General features: G+C 48.2%; 1 protein-coding gene across 6 annotated transcripts in view; it reads left to right on the top strand.

The window, feature by feature from the left end:
- Positions 1–21,341, top strand: part of WDR33 (WD repeat domain 33) — a 105,628-nt gene that overhangs the window by 30,796 nt on the left and 53,491 nt on the right. For all 6 annotated transcript variants that reach the window (XR_010918147.1, XM_067538838.1, XM_067538841.1 and 3 more), the window contains exons 2-6: positions 16,497–16,721; positions 18,801–18,869; positions 19,360–19,464; positions 20,200–20,295; positions 20,804–20,955. Coding sequence is in view for 5 of the 6 variants with exons in the window: in XM_067538838.1 (XP_067394939.1) it covers positions 16,518–16,721; positions 18,801–18,869; positions 19,360–19,464; positions 20,200–20,295; positions 20,804–20,955 (626 nt within the window). In the remaining variant the exon portion in view is untranslated. The remainder of the gene's footprint in view (positions 1–16,496; positions 16,722–18,800; positions 18,870–19,359; positions 19,465–20,199; positions 20,296–20,803; positions 20,956–21,341) is intronic.

Here is a 21,341-nt window from a genome sequence, read left to right as displayed (position 1 = left end):
GGCCTCCACGGGGTTCTCCCCCTTTGAACTACTGTACGGGCGTCACCCCCGGGGCATCTTGGACATAGCCAGAGAAACCTGGGAGGAGGAGCCCACCCCGGGAAGGAATGTTATCGATCATGTACTCCAGATGAGGGATCGGATAGCCCGAGTGACCCCCATTGTGCGGGAACACTTAGAGAAAGCCCAGAGGGCCCAGCAGGTCCACTATAATCGCCACGCCATGGTTCGACGATTCCAGCCAGGAGACCAGGTGATGATTCTCGTACCTACCGCCGAGAGCAAACTGTTGGCCCAATGGCAGGGGCCCTATGAAGTGGTCGAGCCCGTGGGAGAGACCAACTATAAAGTACGGCAACCGGGGCGCCGGAAGCAAGAGCAGATCTACCACATCAACTTGTTAAAACCATGGAGGGCCCGAGAAGCATGTATGACCTTCACCCAGGAGGTGATAGCACCAGAACAAGTGAAGATATCCCCCGATCTAACGCCAAACCAAAAGGCCGAGGCAGTGGAGATGGTAGCCCGGAACCAAGATGTCTTCACGACTAGCCCAGGCCGAACAACGGAGGTCGTTCACCATATCATCACCAGCCCTGGGGCAAGGGTCACAATGAGACCCTATCGAGTACCCGAGGCCAAGAGAAAGGAGATTAAGGCTGAGGTCAAAAGGATGTTGGAGATGGGGGTCATAGAGGAGTCCCATAGTCAGTGGTGTAGCCCAATTGTGCTAGTACCAAAGCCAGACGGCACTACGAGGTTCTGCAACGACTTCCGCCGGCTAAACGAGGTATCTCGGTTTGACGCATACCCAATGCCCCGTATAGATGAGCTTGTGGACCGAGTGGGCAAGGCCCGATTCCTGACTACCCTAGATTTGACCAAGGGATACTGGCAAATCCCACTAGCTACAGAGGCAAAGGAAAAGACGGCGTTTTCAACACCAGATGGATTGTTCCAGTACACGGTCCTCCCCTTCGGACTACATGGGGCCCCAGCCACCTTCCAGCGCCTAATGGACAAGCTGTTACGCCCCCATGCTGACTATGCCGCTGCGTATCTGGACGACATAGTCATCCATACCCTAGATTGGGAGACACATCTGAGGAAGGTGGAAGGGGTACTGCACACTTTGAGGCGGGCTGGCCTCACTGCAAATCCCGCCAAGTGTGCCATTGGTCTAGCCGAGGCTAGATACCTCGGCTACATTGTAGGGCGGGGCACAGTAAGACCCCAGCTCAACAAGCTGGAAGCTATCCAGAATTGGCCCCGGCCCAACCGAAAGAAGCAGGTCCGAGCATTTTTAGGGGTGGTAGGGTACTACCGACGGTTCATCCCCCATTTCGCTTCCAGAGCCAGCCCCCTAACCGACCTGATCAAGGCCCGGGGCCCGGACATGGTACGATGGACCGCAGGGGCAGAGGAAGCCTTCACAGACTTACGGACGGCCCTCTGCAGTAACCCCATACTCCTCGCCCCTGACTTTACAAAGGAGTTTATTTTGCAGACCGACGCCTCGGAGGTGGGGCTGGGGGCGGTCCTGTCGCAGATGGTGGGTGACGAGGAACATCCCATTATGTACCTCAGCAGGAAGCTCCTCCCGAGGGAGCAGAGGTATGCTGTAGTGGAGAGGGAGTGCCTCGCTGTCAAGTGGGCTATGGAGGCACTCCGATACTACCTGCTGGGGCGCCACTTTACGCTGGTGACCGACCACGCTCCCCTCCAGTGGATGCAGCGAAACAGGGAGAAAAACGCGCGGGTGACCCGGTGGTTCTTGTCCCTCCAACCCTTCCGGTTCACCATACAGCACAGGGCGGGACGTCGCCATGGGAATGCTGATGGCCTGTCCCGGGTTCACTGTCTGACGTCCCAAGTTGCCCAAACCTGGGGGCTTGAGCAGGGGGAGGATGTGTGACAGGGCCAGACCGCACGGCTATGAAAGAGTGCTGGAGGGCATGTATATTAGCCCCAGGCTCCATAAAGCCCTCTTCCCTGGGTAACCCAGCTGGGGCTAATTTAAGACAGTTGGGCCAATTAGGCCACCTGGGGCCTATCAAAGAAGCTGCCCCAGCAGATAAAAGCCTCCACTTCAGGCAGGCCACCAGGGCTGAAGGGAGTTAACAGCGAGAGGAGAGGAGGCACAGACCAAAGCGAAGCAAAGTAAAGCAGAGCGGAGAAGAGCTGCCCTGCCCTGCTGCAGCGACAGCCGCGGGGCTCGGAGCTATCTCCGCTGCGGCTACCACACTGAGGCGGAGAAGGCTACAGGCCGGGGGGCCACGGACAGGCGACCCAGGGAAGGTAGTCGGTCTCAGGGACTGAGCAGGGTGAGACCACTCCTCACAGGGTCCCTGGGTCGGGGGCCCGGGGCAGAGGGTGGGACCGGGTCCCCCCCCCCCCCCTCCCCTCCCAGCCGCACCACTGGCGTAGCCGGTGAAGCGCAGGATCCACCGAGCGGAGCAGGCGTACCCCGCCACACTATCTTCAGAGCTGTATACAAAATGGCAACTTGTATTAAATCTGCCTGCTTTTTAAAAATTTGTTGTTTTTAAATATGAACATGAATTGCCATACGATTTTAAACTTGTGGTGTGGAGATATTAATAAAAATCTGATCTTTGAAATGTGTACTGTTGACTGAGTTTAAGAGATGTACAATCTGAAAGAGTGAGCTGATCGAGCTTAAGTCCATTTATTCTGTTCCCTTCTGTGTTGTCAGGAGAAGTTAGGGCAATGTTTGGGATATCAGAAATGCTTTCTAGATAGATGAGAAAATTTTAACATCTTCTTTCTCTTGTCTCAAAATAGTTAAAAAGGTATGTTTTGAGCCATGTTAGTTTGGATTTGATTAAATCTTTTAACTGATTATACCAGTAACGGTGGTAGTAATTATTTACTTTTCCATGTACATCCAAGCTGTTTGTGGTATCTGATCTCTAAGAGCCAGTCTAAGATGCCTGGTTTTTGAAGAGTCCTCTATTTTGTTATGCTGCAGAAGCTTGTATTTGATTTCCCACCTGTTACCAGCTTATGTGCTGCAATTGTTCTTTTGCTTTCAGTGAAGTGTTCTAACAAAAAATGCAATTCTGCTCTGATTTCATTCTAAAAATGACAGATTCTTATTTAACACCTTTGGTCCCCCAAATATATTCGGTCATGTCTGGTGTGATATAGCGAGGGCAGCAGGAGAGTGCTCGAAGGGAGGTATGTAAGCCCCAGAATACTCAGGGCTCTGTTCCAGGCAGACTAGCCAGAAGTCATTTGAGGACAATTAAGACCCAGCCAGGTGCTTGCTAAAAACCCTGTGCTCCAAACAAACAGCGCGCAAACTGGAGGAGTAGGAGTGCAGAGTTGTGTGGAGGAGCAGAAAAGAGTGCTGAGAAAGGTACCGGGCCCAAGAAGTCAGAAGGACAGAGGGAGGAAATTAGCCCAGGGGAAAAGACTGCAGCTGTGAGTATGGTGCCAGCAGCACATAGCTGCTACTCATAGGGCCCCTGGGCTGGGATCTGGAGGAGCGGGCGGGCCCACGTCCCTACCCTCCTCCCTAGGGAGACTGGGTAACTGGCAACGCCCTGGTCCACTACGAGAGGCAAAAGCGTGAGACCCAGTGGGGTGAAGCCGGCCGTTTGCCACACCGCTTAATTTAATAGTAAAAATAAGCATGCTGCTTTTTACTTTTTAACTTTGCAAAGACTAAGTTGGATTCTATTCCATATAAATATTTTAAAATATTCTTGTGCATCCTCAACAGAATTATCTGCTAGCTACCAATCAGTTACACTTGTGCAAGGCTTTAGGTTTTAACACATTGTCCGTGAGGTATCTTAAAAATTGTTTGACACATTAAAGGTCAATAGGTCCCAAATTTAACGTTGTTGTTGTTGTTCTGGAGTGTTTGGCTACTTGACAATCTTTCCCAAAAACTTGCATTCTTCTAGTGCTTCCTCATGTCCATTTCCAATTAGGTCTGAGTGCGCCCTATGCAGCGGTGCTGGAAGTTTTCCCCTTAGTTGTATCCAGAAGGCTGGCTCTAGTGCCCTCTGCAGCAGCATGCGTATGCATCCGTATGTAGGGCGCTGCCAGCCCTCCTCCCTCTCAGTTCCCTCTTACTGGCTGTGACGGTGCTGGAATGTTTGCTTGCTTCTGCAAGTTGTTTTCTAACCTAATGGTTTTTCTCTTTGGGATGGGGATGCCGCACACTTCATGTAAAAATCCTATGCCGGTGAATGACCCGCACCAGAGCTGTTTGAAGTGTTTAGAAGGGGTTCACGTGAATGAGAGATGGAAAATCTGTAAAAGTTTCCAACCTCGTACCAAGAAGGATGAGGACGTTAGATTAAGGGCCCTCTTGATGGAATCCACACCTAGGCCGGCATCAGAATTGGGATGGCCGGACTTGGCACCAAATATGTCAGTTTTGGCATGGAGTGCTCCCCTGGCACCACCATCTTCGGTGTCAAAGAAGAGACCAAAGAAGGCACACACCAAATGCCGAAGAGGGATAAGAAGGGCAAGGAAGATCAGACAAGACACACGTTTGGCCGCCTGTCACCACAAGGGCTGGGGGGCTCATCGAGCCCCATCCCCTACTGCCAACTCCTGGGAGCAGCCAGGATCCTTGGCACTTGGCAGTGCCCATGACATCAGAAAGCATTCCAGGCCATGAAGAACCTCTCAGCAATCCCCATGCCACTGAAACCCCAGGAAGGGAGACCTCCCTCACCAGGACTAGGCACCTATGCCTTCGCCCATGGGCCCTTCTAAGGGAAAGCCTGCAATTTAGACCTTCACAGAGCTCTTGGTCGTCAAGACACTACTCTCCAACCTGCCAATGGTCGTCGGACCAAGGGCACCTGTCTCCGCAGCCGCACTGTGGGAGGTTGGGCTACTGGCACCGGTCTGCAGATTCTTGGTGGCAGTCTTAACACCACTCTGCTGATCCCTAGAACATTGCAGGTTCCTGGAGCCCCGGCACCATTCCACAGATTCCTGGCATAAATCTCCAGAATCCTGGCTGCACTCACCAAGTCCATATGAGAAGCCAAAAAGACAAAAGTCAGTTGTGGGGTATCTGGCACCTAGGCTCCCGGCACTGCTTATCGGTACTGGCACACTGGAACCCTTGTTATGGCCCAAATGGGCAAACGGCTTCAGCACTTCCGTGGTTCCTAAGGAGCAGCACTTTGGACAAGGAGGAGGTGACCCTGTCAAGAGGGCAGCCTTCAACCACAGCTGCTGGCTTCCCCATGATGCCCCCTATGGGGGTCTGACCTCAAGGGCAATGGCCTGGGGCATGGCAGTTTTGGAACCCCTGGGCACCGGACTTGGATGTGGAATCCAACCAGAAAGAGACCCCCACAGTGAGAGCTAAGGAGTGAGGGAAGACGATCCCAATACTCTACTGATGCCAATCTCATCCTTCTCGCCTGATGAGGCCATGGTGGGCCTCACCACTGCTGTCCCACTCAGTGACTTCAAGGCCAATCAGGACCTGCTCAAATGGGTGACAACCAATTTGGACCTCAAGGTGAAGGAAGTAAAGGAGCCTGCAGATGAGCTGTTTGGCATCCTGGCAACAGTAGCTCCATCCAGGATGGCTCTCCTGGTCCACAAGGGGGTAGTAAAACTGGCAAAGGCATTGTAGCAGACCCTGGCCTCCCTGCCCCCCAGGTCTAAGCAGGTGGAAAGGAAATATTACATGCTGGCTAAAGGGTTTGAATACCTTTATACCCACCCTCCCCGGGATCATTCGTAGTTACAGCAGCCAATGAAAGAGACAGGCAAGCCCAAACGAGTTCTTCTCCAAAGAACAGAGGCTAAGAAACTAGACCTGTTGGGTGAAAGGTTTATTCAATGGCAAGCCTACAGCAGTGCATATCCAACCAACAAGCCCTGTTGGGAATATATGATAACATCTAGCAGTCATTGGAAAAATTCTCAGACTCTCTGCCACAGGTCACGAAGCAAGAGTTCGAGGCAATTTTGGAGGAAGGGAAGGTGGTAGCCAGAGCCTCCTTTCAGGCAGCCGATTTGGTGGCGAGGACCATGGCATCCGTATTGTCAAATGAGAAGAGCATCGTGGATCCAATTGTCTGGATTCTCGTTGGAGGTCCAATAGTCCATCCAGGACCTCCTCTTCAACGGTGCAGCCCTATTCGCGGACCAGATGGACTCCAGGCTGTGCTCCCTGGGCCTTTGCACCCTGTCCTCCGCTAGAAGGCATTTTAGGCACCAGCAGCTTCAGGGGTTTGGGAGCCAACCTTGAGGAGATCCCTATAGGAAAAAGAACATGGGTTACAAAAGACGCCAGGAGCAATTGCCGGCCGCAGCCCCTTCCCCCTCACCCCCAATCAGGTTCAGGCTGTTACCCCCTGGGGGCAAACAGAACTTTTGGAGGTGCTACCGAGGGTGACCTAGCAGCCATTACCCAGGATCCAGACTCCCTATTATTTTCATGCCACCTTGCTCCTTTCCTTCTGGTCTGGGCTGCCATAACATCAGATCATTGGGTACTAAACACAGTAGCACCCTTCAGTTTACCTCGCACCTTCCTTCCCTGTCCATTTTCAGGGACCCCTCTCACAAGCAGCTCCTCACCCAAGAGGTACAAGCCCTATTGTGAGTGGGCACCATGGAAAAGGTTCCTTGAGAACTGAAGGGGAAAGGATTTTATTCCTGCTACTTTCTAATCTCAAAGGCAAAAGGAGGTTTGAGGCCCATCCTAGATCTGTGAGGCCTCAACAGATATCTGAAGAAGTTGAAGTTTCGTGTACTCTCTCTAATCTCCATCATCCCCTCTCTGAATCCAGGTGACTGGTATGCTGCCCTCGATTTAAAGGATGCATATATCCATATCTCCATCTTCCCAGGTCACAAGAGGTTCCTAAGCTTCCTGGTCGGCATTCAACACTATCAGTTTGTGGTGCTCCCCTTTGGCCTAAGTGCGTGGTGGTGGTTGCACCTCACCGCAGGCAGTGGGATATACAGGTCTTCCGTTACTTGGGCCACTGGCTCATCAAGGGTCTCTCAAAGTTGCAAGTGTAGCGCAGCATTGAGATCGTCAGGGCCACCTGCCAAGCGCTGGGCCTGTTAATAAATGAGCAAAAGCCAATACTCATACCAGTCCAGAGCATAGAGTTTGTCAGTGCGGTCCTAGACTCTACATGAGCCAGAGCACTCTTACCGGAAGCCAGGTTCCTGGCAATGTCAGAGCTCATCGCCTATATATCATCCCACTCCTCTCATCACAGCGAGGATGTGCCTCAGCCTACTGGATCACATGACAACTTGCACTTACGTAGTTCAGCACTCCAGGCTGCAACGCGGACCTCTACAAATGTAGCTGGCAACTGTGTATTCCCTTTCTAGACACCACCTGGACATGATCCTCACAGCTCCTCCACTGATAGGGAGGTAAGTATTGTGGTGGACAAAACTGTGTCGTGCTGAGAGGGGTATCTTTTGCAGCCCTGCAGCCAGTGTTGTCACTGGTTTCAGATGCCTAAGAACTAGGATGGGGAGCCCACCTCGGTACGCAATTCGACTAGTCTGCGAAGCGTTCCTGCCTCAGCTTTCCAGCAAGGTGGTTCAAGTACTCATGGACAATATGGCCTCAATGTACTATATCAACAGGCATCGGGGCCAGGTCCCCAGCCCTTTGCCAGGAGGCCTTATGTCTGTGGAGCTTCTGCATGAGTCACAACAATCACCTGGAAGCTGTGCACCTCCTGAGGTCAGGAATACATTGGCGGACCACCTCAACAGATCCTTTTGCGCTCACCATGATTGGCCATTGCACCTGCAGGTGGCCAGGCTCATCTTCCAGAGGTGGGGCATTCCCAAATTGGACCTCTTTGCCACTGGGTGGAACAGAAAGTGCAATCAGTTCTTTTCTCTGCAGGGACTTGGCGACGGCGCACTGACCGATGCCTTTCTTCTGTCATGGTTGGGCAACCTCATGTACGCCTTCCCACTGTTGATCTACAAAGTCCTCATAAAAATCAAGAGGGACAGGGCACAGGTCATCCTGGTGGCCCTGGTTATGGCTCGCCAGCATTGGTTCGGGATGTTGCTCAATTTGTCCATAGCCCACCCTTGGGTATTCCCATTGCAACTGGACCTTCTCTCCCAAAACCATGGTCGACTGCTTCTTCTGGACCTGGCCTCCCTGCAGCCAATGGCATGGACCCTCTATGACTGAGCCTGGAAGAGCAATCCTGCTCTGCACAGATCTAGCAGATCCTGTTGGGAAGCAGGAAACTTTCCACCATGGCACCATACCTGGCCAAGTGGAAGTGCTTCATGTGCTGTGCAGCTTGCTGCAATATCTCCCCAACTAAATCACCCATCCAGGCTATTTTGGACTAGTTCCATCTAAACCAGGAAGGTTTGGCCTTGTTGTCAATTAAAGTGAACCTAGCAGCCATATCGACCTTTCATTTCCCTGGTGTAGGGTAGAACAGTCTTCTTTCATGAGGTGACAGCCAGATTCCTCAGAGGCCTGGAAAGGCTCTTTTCTCCAGTATGGGACCCAGTCCCTGAATGGGATCTGAATCTTGTCCTCTCCAGGCTCACTGGTCCACCCTTTGAGTTCTTGGCTTCCTGCTCCTTTATGCACCTATCCTGGAAGATTGCGTTCCTAATGGTGATCGCGTCAGCAAGGCGAGTCTCGGAGATCAGGGCCCTGACCTCTGAGCCATCTTACACAGTTTTCTACAAGGACGAGGTCCAACTACAACCGCACCCGGCTTTCCTGCTGAAGGTGCTATCCCAATTCCATATCAACCAGGATATTTTCCTACCAGTCTTCTTTCCGAAGCCTCAGAATTCCAATGAAGAGAAGCGACTCCACACTCTTGATGTCAGGAGAGCTCTGCCTTTCTACATCGATAGGACTAAGCCTTTCTGTTGATCCACGCAGCTTTTTGTCAGTTTCCGAGCGGATGAAAGGATTACTGGTGACGTCCCAGAGAATTTTGTCCTGGATCACTACCTTCATTGGAGCCTGCTCTGAGCAGGTGGGGGTCACTCTTCTGGCTTCTTTGGCAGCCCACTTGACAAGGGTGCGGGTGTCGTCAGCAGCCTTCCTGGCTCAGGTCCCAATATAGGTCATCTGTAAAGCTGCAATTTGGTCTTCAGTGCATACCTTCGTGTCCCGCTAAGCAGTTACGCAGCAGGCCTGGGATGATGCTGACTTTCGCAGTGCGGTGTTGCAACAAGCACATCTGTGAACTTCTTCCTGCCTCTGGGATACTGCTGGTAAGTCACCTAATTGGGAAAGGACATGAGCAAGCACTCGAATGGTTACTTACCTTTGTAACTGTTGTTCTTGGAGATGTGTTGCTCATGTCCATTCCATAACCTACCCTCCTTCCCCACAGTCGGAGTTCCGGCAAGAAGGAGGGAGGGGGACCGACGGCACCCTGTATACAGGCATATATGCACGCCACTGCAGAGGGCGCTAGAGCCGGCCCAATGGATACCACTGAGGGAAAATTTTCTGGTACCGGTGCATGTGGTGCGCACACATCTAACTGGGAATGGACATGAGCAACACATCTCCAAGAACAACAGTTACGAAGGTAAGTCATCTTTCTTTCTGTTTTCTTTGAACAAGCAAAATCAATGCTTGCAGTCATCCTATACCTAGGAGCAATCCTACCATAATAATTTAATGTGTTCAATACCATAATAGAAAATGTGTGTGTGAGGGAGACTTCATAAAAAGACGTTTTTAAGTTTCAAGAATCCAAGTGGTTAAGAATTAGCAATTTTTAAATTTTAAAAAATCAACATTTTGATATTCTCATATAAACATTAAGCATACATGTTACCAAATTTCAGGTTTATTTATAAAATACGATGACTTTTTTCTTTCATTTAGTGGAATTCAAAACTTATGTGAAATTAAATCTGGCTGTTGAAATATTTCTTCAATGCATGGTTACTGGAACTTTTTTCCCCTTAGCAGACCCTGTGGGGCCAGCTTCAGTGCCCCCTGGAGCCCCGTGCACATCCTGCGGTATATGAGGTGCTGCCGGTCCTATGCCCCCTTTTTTCCGCCTGTGACAGTTGCTGGAACTGCTTCTATTTGCGTCACAAGTGATCAATTCCCCTTGTTTTCAACTTTAATTGCTGTTGTGTTAGTTAGGTAAATAGGACCGTAAGTACTGTTAATAGTAGTAGTTAGGACTTAGCATAATCCTGGGTGGGACTTTACCAGGAGCGGGGCATGCCCCAGTCACCGGGCTTCAAATCATGTGCCTCCTGCGGGCAGGGGACCCGCTGAGTGACCCCCACAATAGCTGCCTGAAGTGCCTGGGGGAAGCTCATCGTAAACATAAGTGCAAGATTTGCAAGGCTTTCAGGCCTCAGACTCAAAAAGACAGAGAAATCTGCCTCAAAGCATTATTCATAGAGGCAGCACTTAGACTGCCCTCCGAGCCAGCCCGTTCCACCTCGGTACCAAGCATGGCATCGGTGCAGAGCGCACTGTTGGCATCGGTGCAGAGCGCACTGTTGGCACCGGCTCCACCTTGGCACCAGACCTCCTCTCTGCTGAGGAAGAAGCAGCGAAAACAACACTTGGAGTGCGGACACTCCCCCACACTGTCTAAGCAGGCGGGGTCGAGCACTGGACAGAGCCAGACTGTGGGGACCCGCTCACCGGAGCCTGCGTCTCTAGCCAGGGAGTCACCCCCGACTCCTGGGAGTGGGGGGCACCCCTGCACCTACCGGTGCCATCAACACCGGAGGATTTTTAGGCGGCAAGAGCCTTGTTAGCCTTGCCCACACTGCCCCCACCCTGACCTCCACCTAGAGAGAAGGGGCTGGTGTCGCAGGGGAAGCCTGCGCTGGGATCCCCTGAGTGGCTCAGGAGATACCCGGTGCAGGGAGGAAGGTCTCTGGCGAGCCGGTCGCGTAGGGTGGAGCAGTAATCACGATGCCGCTCCCCTTAGAAGGTCACAGTCTCTCTCCAGGTCACAGTCACCAGAGTGCCCTGCATTGACACAGGGAACGAAGTCGCGCTCCTGATGCTGCTCACAATCTCCAATACTGGGAGAAGTTTGCCCCAGAAGATGGCGCCTGTCTAGATCACCCATCGGGGTCCGTTCCTCAGAGGCAACTCAGCACTGTTCCCATTCCCCAGCACCGAAGAGTTCGCCCGCACTGAGGCGGTGCCAAACCCGGTCACCAGAGGCTGATTCGGCACCGAGAGGAAAGCAGCGCCGCAAGTCCTCGGTGTCCAGACGATGCTCCAGGCATTCCAGTTCATCAGAGCAGGATTCCATGCGTCAGCACCGGGTGCGGCACCAGCACTAGATTTCGTCATCTTTGGAATCGTTGACACCGAGAGGCCACTCTCCAGAGCAACGGAGCGAGCGCCTGTAGATTGGGGCATCGATCCCCCTTTGCTTGGTACCGCGCAGCGGGAGCCTCCGTGGCAGCCCCGCCATGGTCCTCTGATAGTGCCTCGGTGTCCTCCGGGACGATGGCCGCCGGGTGAGGCAGCATCAACAGAAGGTTCAGGAGCCCCCAGTGCAGGTAGCCCGCGGATGGCCTCAAAGACAGTGGCCGCCCCTATGGCCATATTGGGGACCCTGGGGATTTCCAGTGGGGCCTGGACTGCAGTCCGTTAAGTTCTCAGGTGTGCAGTCCGTGCCACCAGCACTGGAGAAGGGCCATCATTTGCCCTCCAAGGATGATTCGGACCCACAGGAAGGGACCTCTGTGGGGACCTCTTGTAGGCAGGAAGGGGTGCTACCTCCCGCCATGCTCCTCCAATCCTCCTCCTCTTCCCCAGATGAGGCAGTCTCCCAGGGACACTCCGTGCCCCTGGATGAATTTAGGGTACACCAGGAGCTACTCAAAAGTGTGACCTCCAGCTTGGGGTTGGAGGTGGAGGAGCTCAAAGAGATGCTGGACAGTCAGCTCAATGTCCTGGCAGCAGCTGCCCCAGCTCGGTTAGCCTTCCCTGTGTGTGAAGGGGTTTTGAAAATAGTGAAGGCCCTGTGGCAGACCCCTTCATCGGTGGCCCTGACATATAAGGGGGCCAAGAAACGTATTATGTCCCGGCCAAGGGGTTAGAGTACCTGTTTACCCACTCCTCTCCTGGGACCCTCGTGGTAGATGCAGCCAACCAGAGAGAGAGACAGGGACAGCCTGGTTCTACCCTGAAAAATAAGGACCGCAAAAAGCTGGACCTGTTCAGGAGAATGGTTTATTCAACGACAAGTCTGCAGCTTAGAATTGCCAATCAGCAAACTCTCCTGGGCAGGCACAACTTTAACCTCTGGGATTCGCTGAAGCGCTTCACAGCTGCTCTGCCTCAAGACCAGGCGCTGAACTTTAACACCATTATGGAGGAGGGTACCACTGTGGCTAGAGCAGCGCTGCAGGCATCCTTGGACGCAGCAGATTCACTGGGCAGAGCCATGGCCTCCGCCACCTGCATGTGTAGGTGCTCGTGGTGACAATCCTTGGGGCTGTCCCAGGAGGTCCAGCAGTCCATCCAGGACCTCCCCTTTGATGGGTTGGTCTTGTTCTCAGACCAGACGGATGCGAAATTGCATGGTCTGAAGGACTCGAGGGCCACACTCTGCTCCCTGGGTCTTTACACATCCCAGACCTCTAGGCATCAGTTCCGTCCTCAGGGCCAGAAACAGCAGAGGTATCAGCCACGGCCGTTCACGCCCTACAGACAGAGGGACAGAAATAGGGGGTCTGGGAGATGCCAACCACCCGCTGGTTCCTCCTCAGCCCCACAGCAAAGGTCGTCTAGGCGGTCAGGTAACCAAAGGAGGTCATTTTAATGGTGCGCAAGAGGCTGACTTTCCAGCCTGTTTCCTGGATCCCTCCCACCCCTTTTTTAAACCACCTAGCTCCCTTCTGGTCTGAATGGGCCAAAATTACTTCGGACCGCTGGGTCCTTGGCATAGTCTTGGTGGGCTATGTCCTCCAGTTTTTCTTCCCCTCCCAACAACCCTCCGTCTCCATCCCTCTTCAGGGATCCCTCTCACGAGCAACTCCTCATGCAGGAGGTAGAGACCCGTCTCAGCCTGGGCACAGTGGAAAAGATTCCTCCGGACATGATGGGAAAAGGATTTTACTTGAGGTAGTTCCTCAGTCCCAAGGCAAAAAGGGGTCTAAGGCCCATACTAGACCTGCGTCATCTCAACAAATATCTTAAGAGACTGAAGTTTCGTGTGGTCTCCCTAGCTTCCATAATCCCGTCCCTGGATCCAGGACCTGGTATGCTGCCCTCGATCTCAAGGATGCATACTTCCACATTTCTATTTTCCCCAGCCACAGATGCTTCTTTCGTTTCATGGTGGCTGGCTCCCACTACCAGTTTACAGCTTTGCCCTTTGGCCTGTCTTCGGCCCCAAGGGTGTTTACGAAATGCATGGCGGTGGTGGCGGCACACCTGAGGCACAAGGGCGTCCAAGGCGGACATTATCTTAATCGCACTGGCCTGGCCGCGCCAGCACTAGTTCAGCATGCTGCTGGACCTATCAATCGCTGCCTCCGCGCGCACACACACCCCCCCCCCCCCCCCCCCGCCTGAGCTTCCAAGATGGCACGATCTCCTGTCCCAGGATCATGGTCACCTGCTGGACCTGGACACCCTACACCTCATGGCGTGGAGGCTTTGTGGCTGATCACAGACGAGCAAGCCTGTCGGTGCAAGTCCAGCAAATCCTGTTGGGTAGCAGGAAGCCTTCCACACAGGTCGTGTATTGGGCTAAATGGGCGCAGTTTACCTGCTGGGCAGAGTCCCAGGGGATTCCACCTAGTCTCTCACCAATACAGGCAATCCTGTAGTATTTGCTACAGCTAAAACTCCAGGGGCTAGCCATGGCCTCCCTGAGGGTCTGCCTAGCACCTATATCAGCGTTTCACCAGCCTTTGGAAGGGAGATCAGTTTTCTCCCACCCTATGACAATTAGGGGTGGAGAGGCTCTATCCGCAGGTCCGGGACCTGGTGCCTCCCTGGGATCTCAACTTGGTCCTCTTGCGGCTCATGGGATCCCCCTTAAACCATGGCTGTATGCCCTTTACTCCTGCTTTTTTGGAAGGTGGCCTTCCTGGTGGCCATTACCTCAGCAAGGAGGGTCTCCGAGATTAGGGCACTGACCTCAAAGCTTCCTTATGCTGTATTCTGTAAAGATAGAGTTCAATTGCGGCTGCACCCAGCCTTTCTGACCAAGGTGCTTTCCCAATTTCATTATAACCAAGATATTTTTCTCCCTGTGTTTTTCCCCAAACCGCACGGTTCGGAGGAGGAGAAAAGGTGGCATTCGCTAGATGTAAGGTGGGTGCTGGCATTCTACATCGAGCGCACGACACCGTTCCGGAGGTCGACACAGCTCTTTGTCGTGGTGGCTGATCAGTTGAAAGGCTTACCTGTTTCCGCCCAGCACATCTCATCGTGGATAACTTCCTGCATCAAGCTCTGTTATGAGCAAGCGAAGGTGCTGCTTCCGGGGACCATCACAACACACTCAATCAGAGCTCAAGTTTCAACTGCAGTCTTCCTAGCGAGAGTGCCGGTGCAGGTCATCTGCAGAACTGCCACCTGGTTGTCTGTACACACCTTCACGTCCCACTACGCCATCGTCCAGCAGGTGTGGGCTGACGTGGGCTTCAGAAGAGTGGTGCTGTAGGCAGCTCATCTGTAACTCCAGCCCACCTCCAAGGTATTGCTTGTGAGTCACCTATAATGGAATGGACATGAGCAAGCACTCGAAGAAGAAAATACTTATCTTGTAACTGGTGTTCTTTGAGATGTGTTGCTCATGTCCATTCCATGACCCACCCCCAGTCCCCGCTGCCGGAGTTGGTGGAAAGAAGGGACTGAGGGGGTGTAGGGCCGGCATGTGCACAGGGTGCTAAAGCCAGCCCTACAGGGTCTGCTACGGGGAAAAAAGTTCCAGTAACTGTGCACGGAGGCGTGCATGCACCTATAATGGAATGGACATGAGCAACACATCTCGAAGAACAGCAGTTACAAGGTTAGAAACCATCTTTTCTTTCTGTATTCCTGTGGCAGCTCTCTGTCCAGACTTTCTGGGAACACTTAATTTAAAGCATACTTTAAAATAATTTCTGCTTTATAAACAAATTATTAAAACCGAGAATTTTAAAACCTTATTTACTTTTCATTGTTAAGGCTGTCTGTCTTGCAAAATTCATACAGGCATCATCAATGATGATAAGATACTGTAGACCAAATTCTGATTTCTGTTATAGCTCCATAATCCTTGTGTTTTAAGATTATACCCTCAGCTGTGCAAAGTGCATTTGCATAGGTGTAGTTGAAAGAAGAAGTTGATCTGTAGCATGTTTTCTACTAGTGTATGACAGTAAATAATCTAACTTGACTTTCAGAACCCAGGGTAAGTTTTTAGGGCTGGCAATTGAAAAATCTCTGTTCTGAACTGAGAATTTGATGTGCTGTCATCATAGTGTATTTTCAAAAGTGAGTTGCTTTGCTTTTACTAGCACAGTAGCAGACTTAATCATGGCTTAATCCTATTTCTGATATGTATCTAAGTGTGTCTCCCCAGCTGTGTCTCAAATCTTAAACATTAAAGGTTAAATATCTCAATCTTGAAGGGACTTAACATAGAAAAAAGTTCACTATGGAATGGATCCACAATAGTTGTGTTTCAAAAACAGGGATTTTCTTCTTGTCCCAAGGGACTTCTGTAGTGTTTAATTTGTTTAAAAGAAGTGTATTTATCTTAAGAATGCTTAGAAATATCATTAAAACTATGACTTTCTCCAACTCGGTAATGTTAAGACTCTAATCATGAACAACAATTTGGTTTGTTTTCTTTTAACAGCAAATATAAGGCTTGGTCTAAGCAAGTTATTCTGCTCTTAGTTGTTTAGGAGCATACCTTTTTCTGTGGTTTGTCTAAATGCTAACTTGGTGTATGTTTTATACAGCAGCTGGAGTCATGTTTCCTAGTGTGGACTGACTGATGTACTAGTTCTGCTTGAGCTAGCCAAAATCTATCTGCCTGCACTGGAAGCATTCTCCCATCTTAGGGTGACTAGATAGAAAATGTGAAAAATCGGGATGGGGTGGGGAGGTAATAGGTGTCATATAAGAAGAAGCCCTGAATATCAGGACTGTCCCTATAAATGGGGACATCTGGTCACCCTATCTCAGCTGCTGCATAGACATATGCTTGGAGTGGTAATTGGTCTTGGCAGAAAATTCCTCTTTGCCTTCGATGCAAAACTGTACTTTATTGAATTAGGTTGAAAGTTGCAATTTACAGATTTGATTTAGGTACTTGCTGTAGGGCAAAACAAGAATAGCAAATGCGTATTTGTCTCTCTTCAGAGAACAGGTTTGCAGACTTTCATGCTGCCGTGTTTACATGAGCAAGTAAAATGTTTTTCAGATAGACTTCTTATTTTTTTAGCACTGTTAGCAGAAGCGAATCTTAATTACAAACAGTCCCCTAAAATTGTACCTCTTTTAGTGTTTTAGAAATAAGATCACCATGGCCACAGAAATTGGCTCCCCGCCTCGGTTTTTCCATATGCCGAGGTTCCAGCACCAGGCTCCTCGGCAGCTGTTCTACAAGAGACCTGATTTTGCACAGCAGCAGGCAATGCAGCAGCTCACCTTTGATGGGAAACGGATGAGAAAAGCTGTAAACCGGAAAACTATAGACTACAATCCCTCTGTAATTAAATATCTGGAGGTAAGTCTAGTTAATCTGCTGTACCAAAGTCTGAATAGTATTTTTTGAAACTCTGATTTTCAAATTTCAGGTATGTGCACTGAGTAGTTTAGGTAATTGGGGATTATATAAAATTGACAATGCTCTTTCAGAAACTTACAGCTTCACTGAAGCATGGATTATGTTGCTCCTTCTGATTAAAACAATAAACCTGTAGTGCATATTTGAATTGGATGATTTACTGTTAGATTTTCTGTGAATTCTGATTTGGGACAAAAATGGCATATCTTATTGCTTCGTTTTGACATTCAAGTTTATGTAATCTTATGTTTGTTATGTTAAAGTCATGATCATTCTTTGTCAACTTTTGGCTTTTTCTTTGTCGGGAGAGATAAATAAAGAGAAAACTTGAGTGTTCATATTGGGCAACAGAAAAATAGCTGTTGTTTTCTATTCAGCTGTTTCCTTGAATGAAGCAAAGTAACATAGGCTTCTCATACCACACATAATCTGTGCCATTTTGTGGAGTCCTAATGACTGAGACTACTTTAAACCAAATATTGTAGAAGAAATCTAGCCAAGAAAAAATACCCATTTGGCTTTCCAAATGACTGTCTTTTAAACTTCTTTATAAATGTTTTTTCTAGATTGAGATTGTGTGCCATGTTCAAGTATTAGTTCAGAGGAAATATATTATCAGAAAATTGTAAATCTCCAAATACATAATGGGAACGCTAGCAGTATCTCAACTGCAAAATTATAAAGACATCATTATAATGAATTGTATGTGTCCATTCCACTGTAGCCAACCCACAGTTGTAATAGTTTGAAAACAAAAAGCTTGTTTTAATTCAAATTTGTATTTATGTATGTGTTTTTAAAAATAGTCTTAGAGGTAACTGTGGTGCTGTCTACATCACAGAGCCTATGCCGACATAACTCTTTCCTGTAGTGGCAGAAAAATTCTTTATATTAGTATATGTTGCATCTGTGTAAAACCACCTCTCAAAATGATGTTAGCTATGCTGACAGAAGCCCTCACATGTCCATGCTGAAAGTTTTGTTAGCATAGCTGTATCGGTAGGGTTTGTGTATGTTTTCACACCCCTGGCTTATATTGTTATGCTGTTACAAGTTTTAAAATGTAGAACAAGTCTAAATATTGCAAAAGAGATTACTGTGCACAACTAGCAAAATTTATAGCCAGGTTTTGAATCCCATTTTACCCAAAGTTAAGGTGTGCTCAATTCCAGGCTCCATACTATCTCCATATTTAACTGATCTGAAGTGTAACTGATGTGGCATGGGCCTTCATGGTTTTTATCACATCACAGTCACGCCATTCAGGAAATTAAGTTAAATTACTCCACTTTATGCCAAAAATGCTTATCTTAAATTTTAGCTTAAACTTTGATTCACAGTCAAAACTTGATTGAATCCACAATATGAAGTTAAAGTAGGGTGCAAGTCTTAAAATGGCCAAGCTGTGAATCATGTCACATCTAATACTTGAATACAGTAATGATGGTCATTATAGAAAACCATATATATTGGAAATGATTTTTTTGTCTTCTGGACTTTTAAACCTTGTCCCTTTGACTGCACTGTTTGCTCTTGGTGTCCTGACCACAGAAATGTCCTTTCTAGGCAAGCACTACTGGATGGAACTTGCTTTAGAGGCCATCAGAGGGGTCACTGCAGAGTCGAAGCTCTTATAGAGGCTGAGCATGTAACCCTTTCTGGCATAGAAAGCAAGAGACTAGGCTTATGTCTGTCTTTTGGTAATGCAGACTATTAAACACAAGACCACTACCTTCATAGTATTTTTACGTAGAAATGTTTACTTCAGGTGAATAAATACATGGAACTCAATGGGCCCGAATCGCAATCTTCCTTATAATTTACCTCTGTCTTCCTTACATCTTACATAATTTAAAGTCTTCTGGTTCCCTGAAGCCCTACATTTTGCACTGGATTTATGCTTATGCTGTACATGCTGAAGCTTCCAAATATGCAGTCTGTAAAATTGTTCCTACTTTTTGTTCAATAACACTGGAATACAGCAGTAATATGAACCAGGAGCTATTTTCTTCTTTCCAGAATAGAGTATGGCAGAGAGACCAGCGAGACATGCGGGCAATTCAGCCTGATGCAGGATATTATAATGATGTAAGTACACATTTTTATATATGCTTCTGAAGCTGTACTGTAAACATTAAAACTCTTCTTCCTGAAAGTTAGAAGTACTCTACCTCAGTATACCAAAGTTCTCTTTTTGTCCTTGAGTGGTAAGAAAGATGTAGAGGGCATCTTTATCTACATTCCCCTGCACTAAAGGAGCTGTTTTGTCCCTAGAAGAGAGCTTGAAGGGTAATAGATTCTTTGGACTCTTTCAGTCCTGGTCTAGTGCAGTGAAATTGCTAAAGTTCAAGAGTTGAAAGGTTAGTTGCATTTGAGATGTTGTTCATGGGTATGTTCACGAGATGGTGAAAGAAGTATCCACTGATCTCAAACTCTGAACATACTTAATTGATTCATTCCTACAAGCAAACACTTGTCGTTCCAGAAATGAGCTCTCTGGGTCTCTGCTTTTCTTGCTGTTTCCCAAGGTGCAAGTTGAAATGTTGTTACTAAAATTCTTTTCTTTCCTTACTTATAGCTGGTCCCTCCAATAGGAATGCTGAATAACCCTATGAATGCTGTAACAACAAAATTTGTTAGGACATCTACCAATAAAGTAAAATGCCCAGTGTTTGTTGTCAGGGTGAGTATTTATCTTGGCCTGGGCTAGATTTGTTCCCAGGCTTGATTAGTTAACTGAAAAATACTTGTCTCTCATAAAATTAGAATGCAAGATAATAAACATAGAAATGTTTCCAAGTAAAACCATCATGAATGATTTCAGGTCTTGGGCACCCCCAGACTTTCTCAAAACCTAGACTGACATGCCTCACATTTTCACAGAGGATCCTAGGAAAGATTCTGGGATAATGAAACAATTTAGTCACTGTTTGACTTGTATGTATTTTACTTTCAGTCTAATTTCCTCAAAACTGTTTTGGTGCCAATGTGTCTCAACTTTGACTTGAAGGAATCGAAGAAAGAGGGTAGTTCAGTCACCATGCCTGTTCAATCCTTGCAATCTACTAGTCTGCCTGCAGCAGTGCCAGGATCCTAGTAGTGACATGTTTGATATGGCCACCTGTTCACTAGAACTGGATTGAAGCCACCAAACTCATTTCATATAGGTGACTGGATAGCCACCTTCTGAAAGCTCTTGGTCACTAGTGTCTTGGGCTGGATTTGAACTGGTGACATAGAGATGAAAAGCCCTGTATTATATGACAACAATCTGATTTTTTTCATCTGACCTTCCAGTACAGAGTCACTTTATAAATCCCAAATGCTTTAGATTCTCATGCAAAGACTTGTAACTTACCTCTCCTGTACCCTTCAGTATTAGTTATCTACACAATCTAATTCCGTTTTTCTCTTCCAGTGGACTCCTGAAGGAAGGCGCTTGGTCACTGGGGCTTCTAGTGGAGAGTTCACCTTGTGGAATGGATTGACTTTCAACTTTGAAACAATATTACAGGTAACTGCATCCAGCAAGCAATCTGCGTCTTTCTTTGAGATTGTAAAGAATATTGTAGTCATGTATTTCTATGTATTTGCCATGGGCTAGTAGACTTAGTACAGTCCTGAGAGATAGGAACACCTGAATGCTTATCCTGCTCAGTCCTTGACTCCAGCTGTGATCTTGGGCAATTTGTTTAATGTTTCTAACTGCATCTCCCCATCTGAAATATAGAGATAATATTTCTGACTTGTTCTCAAGGGAATATTGAGAGGATTTATTATAATGTTGTAAGTAATTGGAGACAAAATGCAAGTATTTAGCTCTTCACAAGTAAATTGTGCACTGCACTGTGCAAGAGACACAAAATAGTCTCCCCTGAAGAGCTTGCAGATCTAAATATTCTCCATTTCTTTGATTCCCTTGTCATAAATGTTAAATATACATGCTCTGACTGACTTTGTGTTCATGTGGATTAGGTGATGTTTGAATATATTTGCTAGAAGTTTTATTTTTGACTCCTCAGGCTCACGACAGCCCTGTAAGGGCCATGACTTGGTCTCACAATGATATGTGGATGCTGACAGCAGACCACGGGGGATATGTGAAATACTGGCAGTCCAACATGAACAACGTCAAGATGTTCCAGGCACATAAGGAGGCGATTAGAGAGGCCAGGTTTATACACAATATACCATTTTCTGTAGTACCTATTGCCATAATTAGACTGTTCTCTAAGTGTATTCTGGGTGCAGAGATGCATGGGTTCTGTCAGATTCTGGGAAACTTCATGCACCTCGTAAACACAATATTTTCTTTTGTTTCCACATTCTCACCGATTTGCTGGCAACTTTCAGAAATAGTATTGTCCCAGTATCTGCCTCTGCAATATGTTAGAGATGTATTTGTCTGCCGCATTTTGCACTGGTATTCTTTTTATTTATATATGGTGACGATGTGTATCAGTTATTCCTTTTTATACGGACTGTGTAAGACAACAATTTCATTCCAAATAAAGAATTCAGTCTTTAATAATCTAACTGAATAAAATATAAAACCTTCAG

Source organism: Emydura macquarii, unplaced genomic scaffold (assembly GCF_026122565.2).
Source record: "Emydura macquarii macquarii isolate MOO-44397 ecotype Brisbane River unplaced genomic scaffold, CSIRO-AGI_Emac_v2 contig_499, whole genome shotgun sequence".
Taxonomy (NCBI): Eukaryota; Metazoa; Chordata; order Testudines; family Chelidae; genus Emydura; species Emydura macquarii.
This window is presented reverse-complemented; position numbering and strand designations above follow the sequence as displayed.